General features: G+C 40.6%; 1 protein-coding gene across 2 annotated transcripts in view; it reads left to right on the plus strand.

The window, feature by feature from the left end:
• The window catches only part of ccny (cyclin Y), a 58457-nt gene extending 36390 nt beyond the window's left edge, over positions 1 to 22067 (plus strand). For both annotated transcript variants that reach the window (XM_027149335.2, XM_027149336.2), the window contains 5 exons: positions 1068 to 1125; positions 1217 to 1336; positions 10410 to 10576; positions 16327 to 16489; positions 17362 to 22067. In XM_027149335.2, the coding sequence (XP_027005136.1) occupies positions 1068 to 1125; positions 1217 to 1336; positions 10410 to 10576; positions 16327 to 16489; positions 17362 to 17478 (625 nt within the window). In that variant the 3' untranslated portion in view covers positions 17479 to 22067. The remainder of the gene's footprint in view (positions 1 to 1067; positions 1126 to 1216; positions 1337 to 10409; positions 10577 to 16326; positions 16490 to 17361) is intronic.
• The last annotated feature ends 1976 nt before the right edge of the window (positions 22068 to 24043 follow it).

Genomic DNA, 24043 nt, shown 5'->3' on the forward strand with positions numbered 1-24043 from the left:
TACAGGTGCTACGAAGGATGCAGAGTGTTTATTGAGTGTGAATGTCAATGTCGCTTCAAAGCATGGCACTGCTCTGCAAAAATAGCTCAGAATCCATAGTGCTAAATGCCAAACACATCAGAAGCAAGCTCCTTGGGCACAGGACCCAATGGCGCACATCTCTCTGATCGGAGGGTTTAAAGGCATGTGTGTGTTCAATAAAGCTCTGTGTGTTTACATTTTCTATAGCTGTGCCCCAAATGAAGTTCTACACACATTTTAGAAGGGTAGTGTCGTCTCAAATGATTTTTTTTATTTTTTTTAACTAACAGGAAGTATAAGCCATTTCCCTGTTAATGGCATAGCCAAATATTTAGACTCCACAGCAGCTTTTATTGCCAAGGACTGCCCAAGAGGGCGTCTGACTGACGTAAAGCCACCAATCAGTTTGTTTGCAGCTTGTATTTTGGGGAAATCTATACAAACAGACTGGCATGCAAACACAGATTATTCATTAAGGAAAGTCATGTAAATGAATGAGGCTATACCGTGGTCACAGTCGGGAAAAACACGACGTCATCCTTCGTCCATGAAGGACGTAGAGCATCACAACGGCTTTGTTTTATGGCGGTCTGTTAAAAAAGAACGTGACAGGTCTCCCGGAAATCCTGTAGAATCCAACCAATCAAATGATGACCTTGTGTTTCCAACTTTCTGCGCCGTACACGTTAGACGTTCAGCCAGCAGTTTGTGGGTCGTGACAGCTGAGGCTGAGACTAGAGTGACGAATACCCGGGGTGTTTTTTAGAGAAAACCTCACATTCTCGGATGTCCTGGAAAAACCTCATGGCAAATAGTAAGAAGCTAAAGGACTGATTTTGCTAACTGTAAACATTTCGCCTGGTTTGTACTTTAAAATTCTGTGCTTTTGGCAAAATAATTAGAATTCCTTCAACTTTTGCTCTTTCTAACATTTCTGATACATATGCAATGCATCCATATAAGTTAAGAGTTGTGAGAGAAATGTTGTGTGTTAAAGCCCTTGATAAGGATTTTCTGCTCTGTTTCTATCTCTTCGGTCATTCCAGAGACGTTGATGGTCGAACGCTGTTAGACATATTTGATGAGAAGCTTCATCCGCTCTCAGTAAGTTTTACAGATTTAATCATAAAAGAGAAAAAAATCCCTTTAACAATGCACTTATGTGTTGGTGATTGTCACGTCTGTCTTGTTGCAGAAGTCAGAGGTTCCAGCTGATTACGATAAACATGATCCGGAGCAGAAGCAGATCTACCGGTTCGTCAGGACGCTTTTCAGTGCCGCTCAGCTCATGGCAGAGTGCGCGATCGTCACACTGGTGAGGCTCGGGTCATGAGGGGGAAACAGGCAGGGTGCAGGTCTTAGGGGTCATTTTATAGCAAATGAAGCTTGGGTTCTCTCCCCTCCTCTCCTCTTCCTTCTCCTCTCAGCTTTGTCTTTGGCTTGAAACCTAATTTAACATAATTATTTTAATCACAGACTTTTGCATAATATACAAATGTTTTACTGGCATTCAAATATATTAATTAAGGCTTTAGGAGTAATTTCCTTAAAAATAAAATGCACCATTTTCACAGCATAAATAATTTATTATTATTATTATTATTATTATTATTATTATTGTGTACAAGACAGTAGTGAGAGCAGCTCTGCTGTATTGGTTAGAGACTGTAACAGTGAGGTGCAGAGATGGAGGTAGCAGAGACGAGGATGTTGAGGTTCTCTTTAGCAGTGACTAGGATGGACAGGATTAGGAACGAGCACATCATTGTGTTTTCTCTGATCCAATAGCTATCTGATTTGTTAAAACATTTCCATTTACATTAGGCCACATAAATGGGTCTTGGCGAATTGGATATCAATCCGATCTTTCTACTCCAGCCCAAAATATAAGTATCTTTTACTCATTTCCGTTTCTGGCGCGATGCACGACTCGTGAGTCACTTGCGAGTGACGTACTTCCGTTTTGGAGGAGTATAGCGCTGACATATGTGGCTTGAACAACCACATGCATTTACACCTGTCCAGTTTTATCTGAAATGCGTCCCAGACCACCTCCTGAAGGGGTTTGAACGATCAGATTTATATCCGTCTCGAAAACGTTTCGGAGGGCATTTAGACCTGGTCTTTTTACCATCGGATAGCTATCTGATCACAGAAAACGCATTAAGAGACCAGTTGGTTGTTTTGGTGACAAGGACAGAGAGACTAGATTGAGATGGTTTGGACATGTACAGAGGAGGGAGATGGTTATATTGGTAGAAGGATGTTGGAGATGGAGCTGCAGGTAAGAGGTCAAGAGGAAGGCCAAAGAGGAGATATATGGATGTGTTAAATGAGGACATGAAGGTAATTGGTGCGAGAGTAGCGGATGACGAGGATAGAGTTAGGTGGAAACAGATGATTCGCTGTGGTGACCCCTAATGGGAAAATCCGAAAGAAGATTATTATTAATATTATTAATCAGTGCTAACAGTACTATTCCTCACTTCCTTTACCTGTCTGAGCTGCAGCTCATTATTGAGTTATTTAGCGTTTGTTTATAACGTGAAGTCACGTGTATACCGTGACATTTGAGCATTTAGGAAATGATGGTAATCACAGGTTTCCAGAAGACGAGAGCACAGAAAATTCGAAAGGTTACAAGATGATTGCGTCAATTCTAAGACGATATAAACACATTACTCATCTTGTAAGTAAGTAAGTAAGTAAATAAGTAAATAAATAAATAAATAAATGTCATAATAAATAAAACCTTTTAATTTATAATAATTAAAAAAAGTGTTCAGGATTAAAATACAATTCACAGCTTCTTCATTTGTATTCAAATTTAAAAACATCATAAATGATGTACTATTGTAGCTCAATCCTCAGCAGTTTTAGAATGGCTGTTTACTTACCAAGTTTATTCCCATTTTCTTATTCTAATCAGCTGCCTGAACAAACAGGAGACAAAGTTCTCCTCTAGTCAAGCACAAGCCCCATAGAAACAAGTCTGCTGATTGAGATCACAGAGATCACGTTACAGTGAAGTGGGATGTGTTGCAGCTGTCTGCGGGTTTTATGGTCAGGAAAGAGAACTTGTTTTAGCCTGCCGTCTATTCTCACACCTCCATTCAAAGACAGCATGGATCCTAGAACAGCTTCTTGTTATTTCTCTCATATGTTCACACAGATTACTGTACGTGCATGTGTGTGTGTTCATCTCAAGAGAGTCTAGAGTTCTTTACAACTTACTAAATGTCATGTTGTCACTTTTCTAGAACAACTTGCTACATGTCAGTGTGTATTTTACACTGTGTTGAGGATTTCGAACCGCTTCTTGTTCCTACATTCATAGATATCTTTATTTCCTAAACACATTGTTGCCTCGAAGTCCTGTCAAGGGACCGCAACAAATAAAATACTGTACATACATGTGTTAACTTGTAGCCTCATAAAACCTTCATTTGTAGCCTAAATACCCAAAAATTGGTTCTAATAGAATTGCGGTGGGAAGAGGGATTAGCTTCGTAATTGTTAAATTATGGGTGAGAACAGAGATCAGATTATAATGGAATTGGGTTGGGAACATAGATCGGATTGGTTGTAATGGAATTAGAGGTGAGAACTGAGATCGGATTGGTTATAATTGAATTTGAGGTGGAAACAGATCAGATCAGTTATAATGGAACTAGAGGAGAAATGAAGCAGAATACCAGAATCAACCATTAACCCACTACATAACCAATCTGATCTTAGTTCTCACCTCTAATTCCTTTAGTCAAGTCAAGAAGCTTTTATTGTCATTTCAACCATATATAGCTGTTGCAGTACACAGTGAAATGAGACAACGTTTCTCCAGGATCAGGGTGCTACATAAAACAAAGACAGAGCCACAGTATAAGGACATAGTAAGTAGTCCTAGTCACATAGTCCTAGTGCAAACAGTGCAGGACAAAAGACAACCAAGACAGACAAGACAAGTAAATACTGTATGTTCAGACAATATTACGTGTACAAAAATACTGGAATGAACAGTGTTATAGCAGCAGTTACCTGAGATATTGTAAAGGGTTGTGCAAAAAACAGCATGTAAACAGATCGATGGATATATATTGGAAGTGCTGTGCTCAGTACAGTTCAGTTGTTAAGGAGTCTGATGGCTTGTGGAAAGAAACTGTTACACAGTCTGGTCGTGAGGGCCCGAATGCTTAGGTGCCTTCTTCCAGATGGCAGGATGGTGAAGAGAGTGTGTGAGGGGTGTGTGTGAGGGGTGTTTGGGGTCATCCACAATGCTGTTGGCTTTGCGGATGCAGCGTGTGATGCAAGTGTCCTTGATAGAGGGAAGAGAGACCCCAATGATCTTCTCAGCTGTCCTCATTATCCGCTGTAGGGTCTTGCACTCCGAGATGGTGCAGTTCCGAAACCAGACAGTGATGCAGCTGCTCAGAATGCTCTCAGTGGTCCCACTGTAGAATGTAGTCAGCATGGGGGGAGGGAGATGTGCCTTTCGCAGCCTTCGTAAGAAGTAGAGACGCTGCTGGGTTTTCTTTGTGATGGAGCTGGTGTTGAGTGACCAGGTGAAGTTCTCCACTAGATGAACACCAAGAAATTTGGTGCTCCTGACAATATCTACAGATGATCCGTCGATGTTCAGCGGAGAGTGGTCGCTCGGTGCTCTCAGGAAGTCAACAACCATCTCTTTTTAATCAACATTCAGAGACAAGTTGTTTACTCTACACCAGGTAGGTAGCTGTTGCACCTCCTCTCTGTATGCAGACTCACCGTTCTTGCTGATGAGACTCACCACGGTCGTGTCATTGGCGAAAATTATGTTATGGTACTATGGGAGAAAGTGTAGTCTGCACTTCCCTTTAAACCCACATTTTTTAGTTTGTCTTCTACTTCTGGTAAACTTCATAAGGTGATGCAACAAACCATTACCTCTTCTTATTAGACTGCTCTCTCTCTCTCTCTCTCTCTCTCTCTCTCTCTCTCTCTCTCTCTCTCTCTCTCTCTCTCTCAGATACCAATTGCACTAAAATCAATGAACCATCACTTACTTTATTTGCGAGAGTTGCTCACATTGACACACCAAGTACAAAGGGGTAATTTTGGCAGCGGTGTTTAAGGAAAATGGTTAGGAAAATTTCAGCATTGGTTTTAGAAGCCTTTTGTTAGAACCAGTTTGTAAGAGAGTGTGGCTCAGTTAAATGTGAAACAAGCAGAAACCATTTGATTTGCACTGGTTTGGGGATTAAATGACATTTAATCTGTCTTTCAAGAATTTCTTTTTTCTTTTGTATGTTTATATTTGAATTTTCTTTTATGAGTTTAGGAGAGGGGGGCACGGTGGCTTAGTGGTTAGCACGTTCGCCTCACACCTCCAGGGTTGGGGTTCGATTCCCACCTCCGCCTTATGTGTGCGGAGTTTGCATGTTTTCCCCGTGCCTCGGGGGTTTCCTCCGGGTACTCCGGTTTCCTCCCCCGGTCCAAAGACATGCATGGTAGGTTGATTGGCATCTCTGGAAAATTGTGTGTGTGAGTGAATGAGAGTGCGTGTGTGCCCTGCGATGGGTTGGCACTCCGTCCAGGGTGTATCCTGCCTTGATGCCCGATGACGCCTGAGATGCACAGGCTCCAAGTGACCCGAGGTAGTTCGGATAAGCGGTAGAAAACTAGTGAGTGAGAGTGAGTTTAGGAGAAGAATCCTGGTCTTCCAATTTTGCCAATTCAGGTGAGAAAAAAAATAAAATAAAATTCAAATTGCATCACAAATTTTTCATGAAAAAAAAAAACTGCAGCAATAAAAACATTTTTGCTCACAATAATCACACACACACACACACACACACAAAAAAAAGAAATTTCAGAGGGACTAAAAGGGATTAGAAACCAGCACCCCCTGTGGTTCATTTCCAGCAGTACACGTGATTAGATTTCAATATTTCTGCTCTGCTAATATTATAGTGCCACAAACATTTATATATCATTACACAGAAGATTAAAAAATATGTTGGATCATTTTCTAGAGAATATCGTATTAGGTAGATTGTACTGCTTTGCATAAATATTTACACCCCCTCTGTTTGAGTCTTTCCACAATCTGTAGTATTACAACCTGGAACTGAATTAGACTTGATATAAATAATATATTCTGAATTTACATATTTTTCTTATTGGAATGTGTAGATTTGTATCATAGACTGTACTGTGGTGTAAAAATGGGCACACTGAATCCTCTCACTGGCCTCGCAAAAATATTTTGTTCTATTTCTCCTCATATATTACCTCATATATTGTTTAATTCAAGTTTATTTGTATAGCACTTTTTACAATAGACATTGTCTCAAAGCAGCTTTACAGAACATAAACATAGAGCAGAAGGTAAGGAATGATGAAAGAAATAACGAATAACAAAAGAAAAAGAATTAACACAATAAAAATTCAAGATTATTATTAGATGTATATAGTTCACAATCTGTATGTATTTATCCCCCTATGAGCAAGTCTGAGGTGACTCAGGCAGCAGTGGCAAGGAAAAACTCCCTTAAATTGTTATATTGTCAGTAAGCGCATGAATATTTATGAACATTGCAGGTCATGAATATTAATGACTAATCCGAGAGAGCCGGAGAAGCAGAGACGAGTGTTGTACACTGACTCGTTAAAACTATATATTAAGTAAGAATCATAGACAGTGACAGAAAAAAAAACATAACATAACATCTTTTAGAAAAGATTATCACTGAGGACACAATATCAATAATGACACTTTCATTAAAAACTCTCTCTTATAGTGTATCCAGTTTCAGGGTTAAAGTTGCTTAAAGGTTTTGGAAGGCACACCTACATTCAGCTCCAGAATTATTGGCACCCTTGGTAAAGATTATTTGGAAAAAAAAAGTCTTTGTGCATAAGTAGCTTAATATCATGCTGTAATATTTAGTCTTTTTTTTTTTTTTTTTACTTTATAGCATATTTATTCTATTAAATATTTACGTCCTGTGTATATTACATTTTCTTTTTTTTTTTAATTGGAAATTTCTGTGAATTTCCCTGTTTAATTTTACTTTAACGTCATAAGTGCACATGAGTTTCCTTAAGATTCATGACTTCCTGTTTCACCTGGGGTATAAATATGAAGTTACACACAGGCCAGATAAGTTTAGTCATTCATCAACGTGGGTAGGATTAAAGAATACCCCAATGAAACGAGTGAAAAGTTCAATTCAAAATACCCAAATGAAACTATTTCAATTAAACAATTCAAATTTATTTGTATAGCACTTTTAATAATAAACATTGTCTCAAAGCAGCTTTACAGAACATAAGAAACATAATACAAAAGTTCAAGATTAATATTAGACTTATGTTTAAATGTGTTTGTATTTATTGCCAATGAACAAGTCTGAGGTGACTGTGGTGAGGAAAAACTCTCTTAGATGTAAGAGGAAGAAACCTTGAGAGGAACCAGACTCAAAAGTGATACTCATCCTCAATTGGGTGACACTGGAGGGTGTGATTATAAACTGTTATAAACACCGGAGAGTGTTATGAATAATGTCCTTTCTACAGTCAGATTCAGTCCAACAATTGTGTATAGATGAGGAGGTTGTTGACCTCAGAGACCACATGTAGTTGGCTATCTTCTCTATGAATGTCTGAAATCTTCATGAAGCGAATCTAACTGAAGCTGGTATAATCTTTTAGTGCCTCGGGATCCTTACAGGATTCTCCGTGAAGGTCCAAAATGTTCATGAAGCGGAACACAGCTAAAGTGTGAAAACATTAATTTCAATACAGGTTTATTTGTATAGCGCTTTTTACAATTGACGTTGTCCAAAAGCAGCTTTACAGAACATAAACATAGAACAAAAGGTTAATATAAAGATTAATAGAATACAAAATTCAAGATTAATAATAGATATATTTAGTTCACAATGTGTATAGTATTAATCCCCAATGAGCAAGTCTGAGGTGACTCAGGCAGCAGTGGCAAGGAAAAACTCCCTTAAATTGGTGAAGGAAGAAACCTTGAGAGGAACCAGACTCTAAGGGGAACCTCATCCTCATATGGGTGACTGGAGGGTGTGATTACAAATATACAGTCAAACAAATGTTGTATTGGTGTAAGGAACACCTGGAGTTCACATCTCCTCTTTAGTATCACAGAGTCCAACTGGAGCTGGTAGATCTGTAGATGTCTCAGGATTCTCACAGAGTCGGCCTCATCTCAGTGGAGGTCCAAAATCTTCATCGCACGGAAGATTAACATATGTGAGGGATTAACATATCTGCTGTGCGTAAAATGTGCAAGTCTGGGGAATGGGAAATGTGGGAAATGGGAAAGTGTGTCTGAGTTCCGAACACTATCAAGAAGCCTATTCCAGAGTTTGGGAGCAAAAAAAAAAGAGCTGTCCATCTCAGTGTGAGCTTAAACGAGGGTGCTAATAATTCTGGAGCTGTTTTTAGAATAGTGGATTATGATTAATAATTAAATATTTTAGGCACAGAGCTGCTCTTCCTGTAATCGTGTGAATTTTTTGTCTGCATGCACTGAGTCTCCAGAACATCATGCCATAGTCCTGACATAATTATTCTGCTCATAGTAGAGGGCAGCACTGGTATCCTGCTCGTGCGGGATCTCGTACACATCCTGGTTTCAGCCACAAGGCCGTCTTTGTTCAGATTTGTTTAGAAACTCTAGACGTTGTGGACAGTCCAGCCGACTGGATCGATACAGATTTTTATGAGAGTATGTCTGTGCTTTGTACAGATAAGGTGTAGGAGTTATTTGGTTATCCAGTAAAAATGACATGGAGTTGTAGTTTATTAGTTTTTACTCACTTCACGGTTTAGGCAGTCGTTCTGGAGGAAGAGAGAATTGAGGAGTCACTGCTGCTCTTTGGGGATCTCTTCTCTCACACAATTGCTCTTTGGCTTTTTTTAATTTTATTTATTTATTTATTTTTAGCTGGAAAGATATCGAAGGAAGCAGGACCTGCATCAGGATACAGCTGTCTATATGGCTTTAAAGTTTCATTTATTATTATTATTATTATTATTATTATTATTATTATTATTATTATTATTATTATTATTATTATTATTTCTGTACACCTAGAAAAAGCATTTTGTAATATATAAATACCATGAATAATTAATTTTTGTATGTTTATTTCTTTTTATACATTTATTTATATGCTTCTTAGAGACTTTTATTTGTATTATTTCTTTAAACCGATTTATCTAATTATAAAAACAAAAAATAATATTAATTAAGTAAGTGAAAGTGATGTGACATGACGTGACATACAGCTAAGTACGGTGACCCATGCTCAGAATTTGTTCTCTGCATTTAACCCATCCGAAGGGAACACACACACACCGTGAACACACACCCAGAGCAGTGGGCAGCCATTTATGTTGCAGCGCCTGGGGAGCAGTTGGGGGGGGGCAGTGCCTTGCTCAAGGGCACCTCAGTCGTGGTATCTCGCCGGCCTGAGACTCGAACACACAACCTTAGGGTTAGGAGTAAAACTCTCTAACCATTAGGCCACGACTTCCCTTAACACACAATTAAATAAAAGAAACAAAAAAAAGAAATGCAAATTGTTTCTTGGTGTCTATAATTATTATTTTTATCATTAACATATGTATAAACTACATAAATACCTTAAAATATTTATTGTTGTTGTTATTATTATTATTCATTATCATAAATATATATATATATATATATATATATATATATATATAATGATTATAATTGTAATGTAATTCATTTTAAATAATTTAGATGTTTGTTTGGTTCTGGAGGTAAGTTCTGGATTAAATTTACATAAAGTCTAACATAAATTCGAAGTTTATATCAATGCACTTGTTGTAATGTTACTGTTTCTATAGTAACAGCTCAATAACAGGAACAGTATGCAGGATGCTGAACTTAATCTAAATAATAAGCTTTTCTTTTAATAACAGAAAATACTTTGATTATGTTGGTATTCTGTGAAAAGCTTTAATGTTTATTGAAGTCTCCAGTTTTATTGCTTTATAAAGTTTTCAGAATCACTTCATGATTGCATTTACATGTGTAATCATTGGTAAATCTCTGTGCTGGAAGCCTAATAACATGTTCAGATCTACAGAAATATTTCATCCTCTGTGTGACAGGCCGCCTTGGGGTTACGTTATAACAGCACGTCCTGTTGTATGATCTTCCTTATTTGGCATGACAAATCCTGTTGTAAACACACACCACAGTGTTCTGTGCCACATGCGTCACTTTTAGGCTTTAAGTTAGTCTGATGCCGAAACACGTGATGCCTCACATTTAGTTCAAGTGTAGACTGTATGTATGTAGTTATTAACCCTCTGTTTCTTTGTGATTGTTTTTTCTCCCTCAGGTGTATTTGGAGAGGTTGTTAACTTATGCTGAGATTGATATCTGTCCTGCTAACTGGAAGAGGATTGTACTGGGAGCCATTTTGTTGGCGTCTAAAGTGTGGGACGATCAAGCCGTGTGGAACGTGGACTACTGTCAGATTCTTAAAGATATCACTGTAGAGGACATGTAAGTGTGTGCGGGTGTCTGTGTGAGAGACGGTGAGCGGGAGACAGACAGACAGACGGAGAGCGGGAGACAGACAGACAGACGGAGAGCGGGAGACAGACAGACAGACGGAGAGCGGGAGACAGACAGACAGACGGAGAGCGGGAGACAGACAGACAGACGGAGAGAGAGAGAGCGGGAGACAGACAGACGGAGAGAGAGAGAGCGGGAGACAGACGGACGGAGAGAGAGAGAGCGGGAGACAGACGGACGGAGAGAGAGAGAGCGGGAGACAGACGGACGGAGAGAGAGAGAGCGGGAGACAGACGGACGGAGAGAGAGAGAGCGGGAGACAGACAGACGGAGAGAGAGAGAGCGGGAGACAGACAGACGGAGAGAGAGAGAGCGGGAGACAGACAGACGGAGAGAGAGAGAGCGGGAGACAGACAGACGGAGAGAGAGAGAGCGGGAGACAGACAGACGGAGAGAGAGAGAGCGGGAGACAGACAGACGGAGAGAGAGAGAGCGGGAGACAGACAGACGGAGAGAGAGAGAGCGGGAGACAGACAGACGGAGAGAGAGAGAGCGGGAGACAGACAGACGGAGAGAGAGAGAGCGGGAGACAGACAGACGGAGAGAGAGAGAGAGCGGGAGACAGACAGACGGAGAGAGAGAGAGCGGGAGACAGACAGACGGAGAGAGAGAGAGCGGGAGACAGACAGACGGAGAGAGAGAGAGCGGGAGACAGACAGACGGAGAGAGAGAGAGAGCGGGAGACAGACAGACGGAGAGAGAGAGAGCGGGAGACAGACAGACGGGGAGAGAGAGAGCGGGAGACAGACAGACGGAGAGAGAGAGAGCGGGAGACAGACAGACGGAGAGAGAGAGAGAGCGGGAGACAGACAGACGGAGAGAGAGAGAGAGCGGGAGACAGACAGACGGAGAGAGAGAGAGAGCGGGAGACAGACAGACGGAGAGAGAGGGAGAGCGGGAGACAGACAGACGGAGAGAGAGGGAGAGCGGGAGACAGACAGACGGAGAGAGAGGGAGAGCGGGAGACAGACGGGGAGAGAGAGAGCGGGAGACAGACGGGGAGAGAGAGAGAGCGGGAGACAGACGGGGAGAGAGAGAGAGCGGGAGACAGACGGGGAGAGAGAGAGAGCGGGAGACAGACGGGGAGAGAGAGAGAGAGCGGGAGACAGACAGACGGGGAGAGAGAGAGAGCGGGAGACAGACAGACGGGGAGAGAGAGAGAGCGGGAGACAGACAGACGGGGAGAGAGAGAGAGCGGGAGACAGACAGACGGGGAGAGAGAGAGAGCGGGAGACAGACAGACAGAGAGAGAGAGAGCGGGAGACAGACAGACAGAGAGAGAGAGAGCGGGAGACAGACAGACAGAGAGAGAGAGAGCGGGAGACAGACAGACAGAGAGAGAGAGAGCGGGAGACAGACAGACAGAGAGAGAGAGAGCGGGAGACAGACAGACCGACAGAGAGAGCGGGAGACAGACAGACAGACAGAGAGAGCGGGAGACAGACAGACAGACAGACAGACAGAGCGGGAGACAGACAGACAGACAGACAGACAGAGCGGGAGACAGACAGACAGACAGACAGACAGAGCGGGAGACAGACAGACAGAGCGGGAGACAGACAGAGAGAGCGGGAGACAGACAGAGAGAGCGGGAGACAGACAGAGAGAGCGGGAGACAGACAGAGAGAGCGGGAGACAGACAGAGAGAGCGGGAGACAGACAGAGAGAGCGGGAGACAGACAGAGAGAGCGGGAGACAGACAGAGAGAGCGGGAGACAGACAGAGAGAGCGGGAGACAGACAGAGAGAGCGGGAGACAGACAGAGAGAGCGGGAGACAGACAGAGAGAGCGGGAGACAGACAGAGAGAGCGGGAGACAGACAGAGAGAGCGGGAGACAGACAGAGAGAGCGGGAGACAGACAGAGAGAGCGGGAGACAGACAGAGAGAGCGGGAGACAGACAGAGAGAGCGGGAGACAGACAGAGAGAGCGGGAGACAGACAGAGAGAGCGGGAGACAGACAGAGAGAGCGGGAGACAGACAGAGAGAGCGGGAGACAGACAGAGAGAGCGGGAGACAGACAGAGAGAGCGGGAGACAGACAGAGAGAGCGGGAGACAGACAGAGAGAGCGGGAGACAGACAGAGAGAGCGGGAGACAGACAGAGAGAGCGGGAGACACACTCTCAGACACATATACAGACACGCACACTCAGACACACACACTCAGACACATATACAGACACGCACACTCAGACACACACACTCAGACACATATACAGACACACACACTCAGACACATATACAGACACGCACACTCAGACACACACTCTCAGACACATATACAGACACACACTCTCAGACACGCACTCTCAGACACATATACAGACACGCACACTCAGACACACACTCTCAGACACATATACAGACACACACACTCAGACACATATACAGACACGCACACTCAGACACACACTCTCAGACACATATACAGACACGCACACTCAGACACACACTCTCAGACACATATACAGACACGCACACTCAGACACACACACTCAGACACATATACAGACACGCACACTCAGACACACACTCTCAGACACATATACAGACACACACTCTCAGACACATATACAGACACACACACTCAGACACACACACTCAGACACATATACAGACACGCACACTCAGACACACATACAGACACGCACACTCAGACACACACACTCAGACACATATACAGACACGCACACTCAGACACACACTCTCAGACACATATACAGACACACACTCTCAGACACACATACAGACACGCACACTCAGACACACACACTCAGACACACATACAGACACGCACACTCAGACACACTCTCAGACACATATACAGACACGCACACTCAGACACACACTCTCAGACACATATACAGACACGCACACTCAGACACACACTCTCAGACACATATACAGACACGCACACTCAGACACACTCTCAGACACATATACAGACACGCACACTCAGACACACACTCTCAGACACATATACAGACACGCACACTCAGACACACACTCTCAGACACATATACAGACACGCACACTCAGACACACACTCTCAGACACATATACAGACACGCACACTCAGACACACACTCTCAGACACATATACAGACACGCACACTCAGACACACACTCTCAGACACATATACAGACACGCACACTCAGACACACACTCTCAGACACATATACAGACACGCACACTCAGACACACACTCTCAGACACATATACAGACACGCACACTCAGACACACACTCTCAGACACATATACAGACACACACTCTCAGACACGCACTCTCAGACACATATACAGACACGCACACTCAGACACACACTCTCAGACACATATACAGACACACACACTCAGACACATATACAGACACGCACACTCAGACACACACTCTCAGACACATATACAGACACGCACACTCAGACACACACACTCAGACACATATACAGACACGCACACTCAGACACACACTCTCAGACACATATACAGACACACACTCTCAGACACATATACAGACACGCACACTCAGACACACACACTCAGACACATATACAGACACGCACACTCAGACACACATACAGACACGCACACTCAGACACACACACTCAGACACATATACAGACACGCACACTCAGACACACACTCTCAGACACATATACAGACACACACTCTCAGACACACATACAGACACGCACACTCAGACACACACACTCAGACACACATACAGACACGCACACTCAGACACACATACAGACACGCACACTCAGACACACATACAGACACGCACACTCAGACACACACTCTCAGACACATATACAGACACACACACTCAGACACATATACAGACACGCACACTCAGACACACACACTCAGACACATATACAGACGCGCACACTCAGACACACACACTCTCAGACACATATACAGACACGCACACTCAGACACACACACTCTCAGACACATATACAGACACGCACACTCAGACACACTCTCAGACACATATACAGACACGCACACTCAGACACACACTCTCAGACACATATACAGACACGCACACTCAGACACACACTCTCAGACACATATACAGACACGCACACTCAGACACACACTCTCAGACACATATACAGACACGCACACTCAGACACACACTCTCAGACACATATACAGACACGCACACTCAGACACACACTCTCAGACACATATACAGACACGCACACTCAGACACACACTCTCAGACACATATACAGACACGCACACTCAGACACACACTCTCAGACACATATACAGACACGCACACTCAGACACACACTCTCAGACACATATACAGACACGCACACTCAGACACATATACAGACACACATTCTCAGACACACATTCTCAGACACACACTCTCAGACACACACTCTCAGACACACATTCTCAGACACTCAATGGCACTCACACAAACACTCCGATACGCACACAGAAACAAAGACACTCACACACACACAACACAAACACACCTCTCCCCATGTCACATCTCACTACGCTCCAGTCTACACGACTGCAGTCCGATCTAACTATTGTCAGAGTATCTGGAGTTGTCAGTTGTTTTCTTCTGTACTGACATTTTTATGCTGTTTATATGATCATTCACACATCTGTCTGTGCATCTGTCTGTGCATCTGTCTGTCCATCTGTCTGTGTATCTGTCTGTGTATCTGTCTGTGTAACTGTCTGTATAACTGTCTGTGTATCTGTCTGTATAACTGTCTGTGTATCTGTCTGTGTAACTGTCTGTGTAACTGTCTGTGTAACTGTCTGTGTAACTGTCTGTGTAACTGTCTGTGTATCTGTCTGTGTAACTGTGTAGTGCAACTGTCTGTGTAACTGTCTGTGTAACTGTCTGTGTATCTGTCTGTGTAACTGTCTGTGTATCTGTCTGTGTAACTGTCTGTGTATCTGTCTGTGTATCTGTCTGTGTAACTGTCTGTGTAACTGTCTGTGTAGTGCAACTGTCTGTGTAACTGTCTGTGTAACTGTCTGTGTAACTGTCTGTGTAACTGTCTGTGTAACTGTCTGTGTATCTGTGTATCTGTCTGTGTAACTGTCTAACTGTCTGTGTATCTGTGTATCTGTCTGTGTAACTGTCTAACTGTCTGTGTAACTGTCTGTGTATCTGTGTATCTGTCTGTGTAACTGTCTAACTGTCTGTGTATCTGTGTATCTGTCTGTGTAACTGTCTAACTGTCTGTGTAACTGTCTGTGTATCTGTGTATCTGTCTGTGTAACTGTCTAACTGTCTGTGTATCTGTCTGTGTAACTGTCTGTGTAACTGTCTGTGTATCTGTCTGTGTAACTGTCTAACTGTCTGTGTAACTGTCTGTGTAACTGTCTGTGTAACTGTCTGTGTAACTGTCTGTGTATCTGTCTGTGTTCCATTTAAGCATGTCTGTTTTTCTGTCTCTCTTTCTGTTTATTATTCTTTCTTTGTTTTTTTGTCAGACTACCTGTTTCTTTCTTTCTTTCTTTCTTTCTTTCTTTCTTTCTTTCTTTCTTTCTTTCTTTCTTGTGTTTGTCTGTCTTTATAATATTAGCATATCAGTCAAATATAATACCATCTCTCTCTCTCTCTCTCTCTCTCTCTCTCTCTCTCTCTCTCTCTCTCTCTCTCTCTCTCTCTCTCTGGGCGTTTAGGAACGAGTTGGAGAGACAGTTTCTGGAGCTTCTGCAGTTTAACATCAACGTGCCATCGAGTGTTTATGCCAAGTACTACTTTGACCTGCGCTCGCTGTCTGAGGCCAACAACCTGAACTTCCCTCTGGAGCCTCTGAGCAGAGACAAGGCCCAGAAACTGGAGGTGAAAACTCAGCTCCATCTACATGTCACTCTAACATCTGTCTGTTCATCTGTCTTTTCCTCTCCATCTGCACCTGACTACAGTCTGTAGCTCACAGCTAGCTTCTGTCCTGTAGCTGCTCAGAGATTAAGGGGTAAAATGCTGCTCTTTATTGACCTGCACTAGAGAAAGTTTATAAATCAACATCCTCAAGATCTGAGAGCCAATCAGAGTGCAGCATTTCACCTGCTGTGTTACTTAGCATGCGGACTCACATAACATCTGTACCAACAGCTGTAATACATTCTCTCTCTCTCTCTCTCTCTCTCTCTCTCTCTCTCTTGCTTTTTTCTTTCAGTCTGTCTTTCTGGCTTTCTTTCTTGTGTTTTCTTTTTCAGACTTCTTTCTTTCTTTCTGTTTTTCTTTCTGTCTTTCTTTTTTGCTTCATTTCTTGCTTTTTCTTTCAGACTGTCTTTTTTCAGACTTTTTCTTTCTTTCTTTCTTTCTTTCTTTCTTTCTTTCTTTCTTTCTTTCAGACTGTCTTTCTTTTTTAGACAGTGTATTTCTTTCTTTCTGTCTTTCTTTCTTTCTTTCTTTCTTTCAGACTGTCTTTCTTTCAGACTGTCTTTCTTTTTTAGACAGTGTCTTTCTTTCTTTCTTTCTTTCTTTCTTTCTTTCTTTCTTTCTTTCTTTGTGTGAGCATGTGCAAGTGTAAGAGTGTAAGACTGAGTGTGTGTATGAGAGAGTGTGAGCATGTGCAAGTGTAAGAGTGTAAGACTGAGTGTGTGTGTAGAGAATCTGCCCTCTGATCCAGCTACCTTCTCTGCCCCATGCTTTCTTTTGGCATAAACACTTTTAAAAATTTTAATATTCTTTTTCTCTTTCTTTCTCAGGCGATCTCCAGACTCTGCGATGACAAGTATAAAGACTTGAGAAAAGCGGCCAAGAAGCGGTCAGTGAGTACGGACAATCTGACAGTGGTGCGATGGTCTCCAGCTATCATCTCATAACAGTGGTCTGGTGACGCTGAGGACCAATCCAGAGACAGAGAGACAGAGAGTCCACAGAATGGTCCTCTTTGTCTGACTGCTCCAGACAAAAAAAACCCGGCGGATTTTACCTTCCACACGTGTCTTTGTTGTTCTGTTGGCTGCTGTAAATACAGGACACAGGGACCAGACTCGAAAACGTGACAGAGTGAGGAACGAAAGCGAGCAGCATGCGGGATGGAGTACGAGGAACTTCTCATACGACGGGGACTGCATTCCAGCATCTCTGTGTGTCTTATCCGATTATACGACTCAGCTTATTCTTAATTTTGTTTTTATTTGAAGGTTTCTTTTTTCTAGGTCCTGCTCTCTGAAGCCCAGGGCCACGATCTGACCTGAACGTAATTCAAACATCAGCCCAAAATAAGCCACTTCTACAGCTCTTCCAGTCATGTTGGGAAAGTAAAAATTTTCAGGGTTTCAAGTCACAGGTGTCAGGAACCTGATTATCACAGTTAGTCTCAGCCTCAAAGAAACAAAGCTGCTAATCTTTACTTGTCCTTGTCGCTATGGTGACACGATAATCTGTGCATCTTTAAAGCTTTAAAGGTTTAATTATGTACCTAAAATTGTTTTACATTGAGGTACACTAGATTCGTGTTAACAAGTAAAAGGTTCAGAAGATTGCTGTACTCCAGCTTTTGCCAGCTGAGGGATGAGAGAGTTTTCATAGAAAATCATACACTTTTCTGGCCACGAGCTTCAGAATCGTGAAGGCGCTGATTAGTTATCAACACTTTCACTGTATAAAAAAAGAAATAGTTTTTCATTTTTTTTAAGAAAGCAAGAAGCGTGTGCACATGATTGTCGACAGGCTCTGAGGCAGTTCAGTTGATACTTAAATGTGTGTGTAGCCCCATAAGTGCAAAACAAAATAACAAACCAATGGATGAAAGTAAAATAAAAAGAATGCAAAAGCAAATCCAGAAAGTGCAACAGCACCCAACAGCAGGACTAGGGGGAAAATGCAACGGCAGATCCAGTAAATAACCTCAACAGCAGATCTAGGAGAAGAAGAAACTAGGGGGAAAAAGGCAAAATCAAGAAAATGGTGAAACGACAAATCCAGAGGGAAAAACAACAGCGGATCCAGAATGAAAAAAATACCTCCTGCAGCAGATCCAGGAAAATGGCAAAACATTTAATCTAAGGGGGAAAAAACAAAACAGCAGGTACAGGAAAAAAAAAAAAAAACAGCAGATCCAGAAAAGAAAAGAAAAGAAAAACGTCAAAAAATGTGCTCTACAAAATGTGATCCACAAAAAATACAGAACCTTCAGAAAGCACAGCAAGAAAACCAACTAGAATTATTCAGAAAAACAACCAACAATTTTAGAAAAAGCAATACAAAAAATAAGAAAATGTAAACCAAAACCATGGCGGCAAATTCAGAAACCTCAACAAACAGAAAAGATTACAACAAATAAAAAAAAATGTATGTTAAATTTAGAAATCACATCATAAACCAAAATCATGCCGGTAAATCCTGACAACTCAACAATTTAGGCAACATAAATGAGAGAGGAATAAATATCTATATAAATAAGCACAATTTAGAAAACATAAACAGCAAACTCGACAGCAAATATGAACATTTTTCAAATTTAATTTAAGAGCATTAATTTAAAATTAGTTGTCATTAATAAGAGTTTGAGCAATCGGAAATGATTCCCGACGATTCAGAAGAAAGAGTTAAGAATACATAACCTCACTTTAAACCCTTTAATTCTTTTAGTTAAAACTAAATAAATAAACTGTCTGAAATGGTGAAATTAATTTTATTTTAATTATTTAATTAATTATTTTAATTTATTTGTTTTTTGGGAAGGTCAATCCATGGTGAGCAGGCGGTATTGACTAATCATCTCCGCTTTCTATTTCACCCTGACGTTGATGTGGATCTGGTTCTGAATCTGCTCTTGCATCTTTTGCTCTTTCACGCCAGCCTACAGATGAACTCTTCATTTCACAGTATCAGCTTCTCAAATTTTCTTCTCGTTTCTTTTTCTTAATTCAAACGCCTCAGCTTCACGTATATTTAATTTTAATACGTTCATACCTATAGTTAATTCATACGTATTAACACCGCAATGCAAACCCGATGTTTCCTCAAGTTGCTGTGACGAGCAAAAATCCAGTGATTGATTACAGGTTCAATCTCGGTAATCAATTATATTAGTTTGTTTTATATATATATATATATATATATATATATATATATATATATATATATATATATATAATTTTTTCTTTTTTCAGAAATCTAATTAATTAATTAATATTAATTAAAGACCGCAGCCTGCTCACGCTTTGTAAAAACTCTTCAAAAATCATCAAAAGTTTTAAGTTTACATTCTGCAACAAGAATATTTCACTGAAACACATTTTCGCTAATCACCACTTGACACGCCGGCAGTATGTAGGATCGAACCGTTATTTATTTTAATGTTTATTTTATGATTCAGTATAAAAAAAAAAATTGTAAAAATCTTTGAAAAAAAATTTTTAATTAAACTTCACTTAATAAAATAAGTAGCAAATTTGAGTATCAGGTGATTACGAGTGGATTCCTGTTCACGCTGTAAACATGCTGCTTGTCTTTTACCGAGACACCAGAACGGTTTTGTATTAAAGCAGAAGCACCACAGAGTTTCATCCAGGTCCTATTTTCAGGTGTCCTGGTGTTTTCTCTTAAAGGCCATAGTCTAATAAAAACAAGCCACACAGAAGGTATTATGTAAGAAGTTGGAAATGTAGCGTTCTGGTTCTGTCTGTCTTGAGAACCTGATGATGATGATTTGATGGCTGAAGAAATGGACTGATTTTAAAGAAATGGACTGATTTCAGTAAAGATTAAAAAAAAGAAAAGAAAGGAAAGATGACTTGCAGAACCTTGGCGTGAACGGTTTTATGAGCTTGATAAATCGACGTCATTTCAGATTCAAACACCAAGCAATACGCAGATGACAGAGAAATGGACACTTCTTCTTAAACAGATGTTTCATATCTCCTTGTTTTAATTCACAAGTGAAGGTTGCAATATGAGTTCGTATTTTTTTTATTATTATTATTACTATTATTTTGAGTGCTGATGTTCAATGTTCTATCCAATCAGTTTTGATGTTCTACAGTTTGCCGTGTTGCTTCGCAAGAAGTCATTTTATCATCTCCAAAAAAAGTAGCAAAGCCTTTAACGGAGACGGAAGTTTCTCCGGGGGCCAGGATATAGAAATCTGTGTGATTTTAAGTGCTTTCTTAAGCTCTACATGAAACACTGGTGAAACAGACAGAAATCAAACTTGCAGTGAAAATGTACTTTTATTATTAATGAAGTAGAAACCTTGATTCATCTCATACACACAGCAGCACAGTGAAATACTTTTCTTCACATGTCCTGGCTTATACAGTTTGGGGTTAGAAGATTAGAAGATTTGGTTGCTAAGCAACATTACAGGGCAAAGATATTTTATTCTGTGAACAGAACAGTGGCTAAAGTCGTTTGTTGGTTTTATTTTGTTGGATTAATACATAAGCTTCGGATGAGTCTCAGCCAATTAGATTTTAAAATGGAAGCGATTTATTATAAATGACGCATTTTTTTTTTCTTCAAAAAGGTCAGTGTACCATAAAGATTTGAAATCTTCAAAATCTTTTTTTTTTTTTTTACACTGATCTGTGTCTATTTTCACCAATATTCGTGTAATAATGCTATTCGTTCTCCATCTAGAGATGACAGTCTAGTACTATGTATTATTCTTCTTTTCTTCTTCTACCGACACACACCAGCTCAGCTTTTCAATGATTTTCGAATCATTACACGAAAATTCTACCTTTTTTTTTTAAATACGTATATATAAATTTTGTACAGTGTACATACTCTGTTCAGAGAAGATCATAGTTTAAATGTAATGCCGAGATATTTATAAGCAGTCAGTATTCATCTCATCGTTTAATCATCTCGTAGTGAATGAGTGATGATGAGGATGAGGGAGGAATTGAGTGATGATGAGGATGAGGGAGGAATTAAGGCAATGATCTTTTTTTTTTTTTTAAATAATAGAAAAGAAAATATCTTGGGATGATAAAGTGACTGAATTTGAGTGCCACCATTGCGAAGTGCACGAGTCTGTCGTTTTGCTTTTGTCGAATTTGTTATTATTTCGCCGTCACGCAGAGCTCCACAGTCGTGCTGAAAGTACGAGTGCTCTGCCGGACTTTCTTTCTTTTTTTTTTTTTTTCCTTTTTTTTTTTCTCTCCCTTCCCTTTGTGGACTTTGCAATAGCATTGCTTTTGTCACTCCTTTTGTGTCGAAACAGAAAAAGCAATTCTAGAGAAATGGTTGATATTTATCTCACTGTTGTTTCTTTTATTGCTACTATTGATTATAAATTGTTCTTTTATGTAATACATTTGTCATCAGTACCAGAAAAAAAGTTGTGTATTTTCAGAAGTCTTACTTGTGAACTGTAGGCCTTTGTGTGGTGCATGCTGTTCGGAGCCTGCACTGTCAATCGGTAAATTAAAGGAATTTATTGATTTTTAACTTAAAATGACTTTTTTTTTTTTTAATGGCATCTAACATTATATAAAGGAGAATATTTTTCTCTAATAAAACGACTGTAATGTACCTGTCTGTGATTTTCTATCAGTTTTCAGGCTCTTTATAAATCTTTATATTGAATTAGCAGGTCAGTGGAAACTGATAGAAATCACAAAAAAGCAAAGAAACAAAAAGTTCATGGGTAATGTTAACTGGATGCTACCACCACCGTGCTTCGTGCTTCACATTGGGGTTGGAGGTGAGAAACCATGTGTGAGCCCTGTACTGAATTCTGCCTCTACAATCTCTTATTTTCTAAATATAACTCTTACTATATTTTCACATTTCTTGGATTTGCGGATATTTGCTGCCTTTTTATTTTCTGAATTTGAAACGAGACGAAACGTTTCATTTCCGAGAGGGTCTTAAACACGGCTAGGCTACAAAATTATTAAACACACAGACCTACACCCCCAAATCCGGAAATAACACACAATTTGCATTTCCATAAAAAAAAATTAACAAGGGAATAAATATTACCTTTAAAGAATATGGCAGCTGTAATTAATCAGAGCAACCTACATTTTTTAGCTCTTTTTATAACTGGGACTTTGCAGTGGCAGCTTCGTAGACCTTGGATTCGAACTTGGAACCTTTCGATCAGGTGTCCAACACCTTAGCCGCTAAGCTACCACATCCCATAATATAGTTGTTTTAAGATGAGAGAAATAGAGAAGACATGAAGGAACTGAGTGAGTTTATAGATTGTAGATAAAAATGGTCTTTTCTTGCGCTTGTTTTCTCCTGAGTTCTGAGCCACTGACTTTCGCAGGAACGAGGAAATTACAGCACCAACCAACACCAGATAAAAAATAAAAAAAATCCAGTGTAAGGCAGAAATTAATAAAAGCATAACCCTAGACAGTATTATGGTGAGGTCACACTATACTATATTTTTCGTTCCACTGACTTCCTTTCATCTGCATACGATTGCTGGAGACCAAATACGCAACCTCGGTGTAAAGAAGCTTCACATTTCGCTGTGTTCCGAAGTTCAGCTCTGATCAACTCTGACCTGAGATTCTGTACCATGTGAAGGCATGCACAGTAGATCATGAGATATGTCAGAGGTTTGAACTCCTTAGAAAGCCAAGATGGACAGATTGAGGAAGTACTGACTGGATCAGTTTATACAGCACAATTAAAACTCAACATAAAAAGAGAAGCTGGCTGGGTTGCTATATAGTGGTGTTTAATTTAGACACATTAGTTGGTTAAATTGTTAAAATTGAGGAAGCAAATATAGTAAATGCATGATCACTAAGTTAGCTGGAGAGCTCCATTTTCACAACGTTCTCTAGTGTGATTTCACATTTAGTTGGCAACAAAACAGTTAGCAATTTAGTTTAACAAAAGACTGAATACATGAATAAGCCGTTAGTTTTCATACTTTGATTGAGCTTAATTTCCTTCAAATAATTTGTTTCAAAGACGGATGGATGGATGAATTGGTTTAATATAAGAAATACTTTTAAATGGATGAATGGGCCAATTTTTTTTTTAATGGGTTTGCTGTGTAACATTATTCTAATGCTCCATCACTAATGTGATAAAATAAAACATAATTACTTTACAAAGCAGTGCTGCTGTTATGTAATAACTGTGTTTCTTAATATTTTGAGATAATGCCAAGTAAGTGATGACTAAATAACAAAACACATATAGGTGTGCCTTAGAAGGAAAATAATCAATGACAGGGTGGTATGTGTATATTCTATTTATCCACATAAGTAAAACCGCTTTATGTGGGGAAATCTCTGTGGAAGTTGTTACTGTGAGTGGCACGGTGGCTTAGTCGTTAGCATGTTCGCCTCACACCTCCAGGGTTGGGGGTACGATTCCCGCCTCCGCCTTGTGTGTATGGAGTTTGCATGTTCTCCCCGTGCCTCGGGGGTTTCCTCCGGATACTCCGGTTTCCTCCCCCGG

This window comes from Tachysurus fulvidraco, chromosome 3 (assembly GCF_022655615.1).
Source record: "Tachysurus fulvidraco isolate hzauxx_2018 chromosome 3, HZAU_PFXX_2.0, whole genome shotgun sequence".
Lineage (NCBI taxonomy): Eukaryota > Metazoa > Chordata > Actinopteri > Siluriformes > Bagridae > Tachysurus > Tachysurus fulvidraco.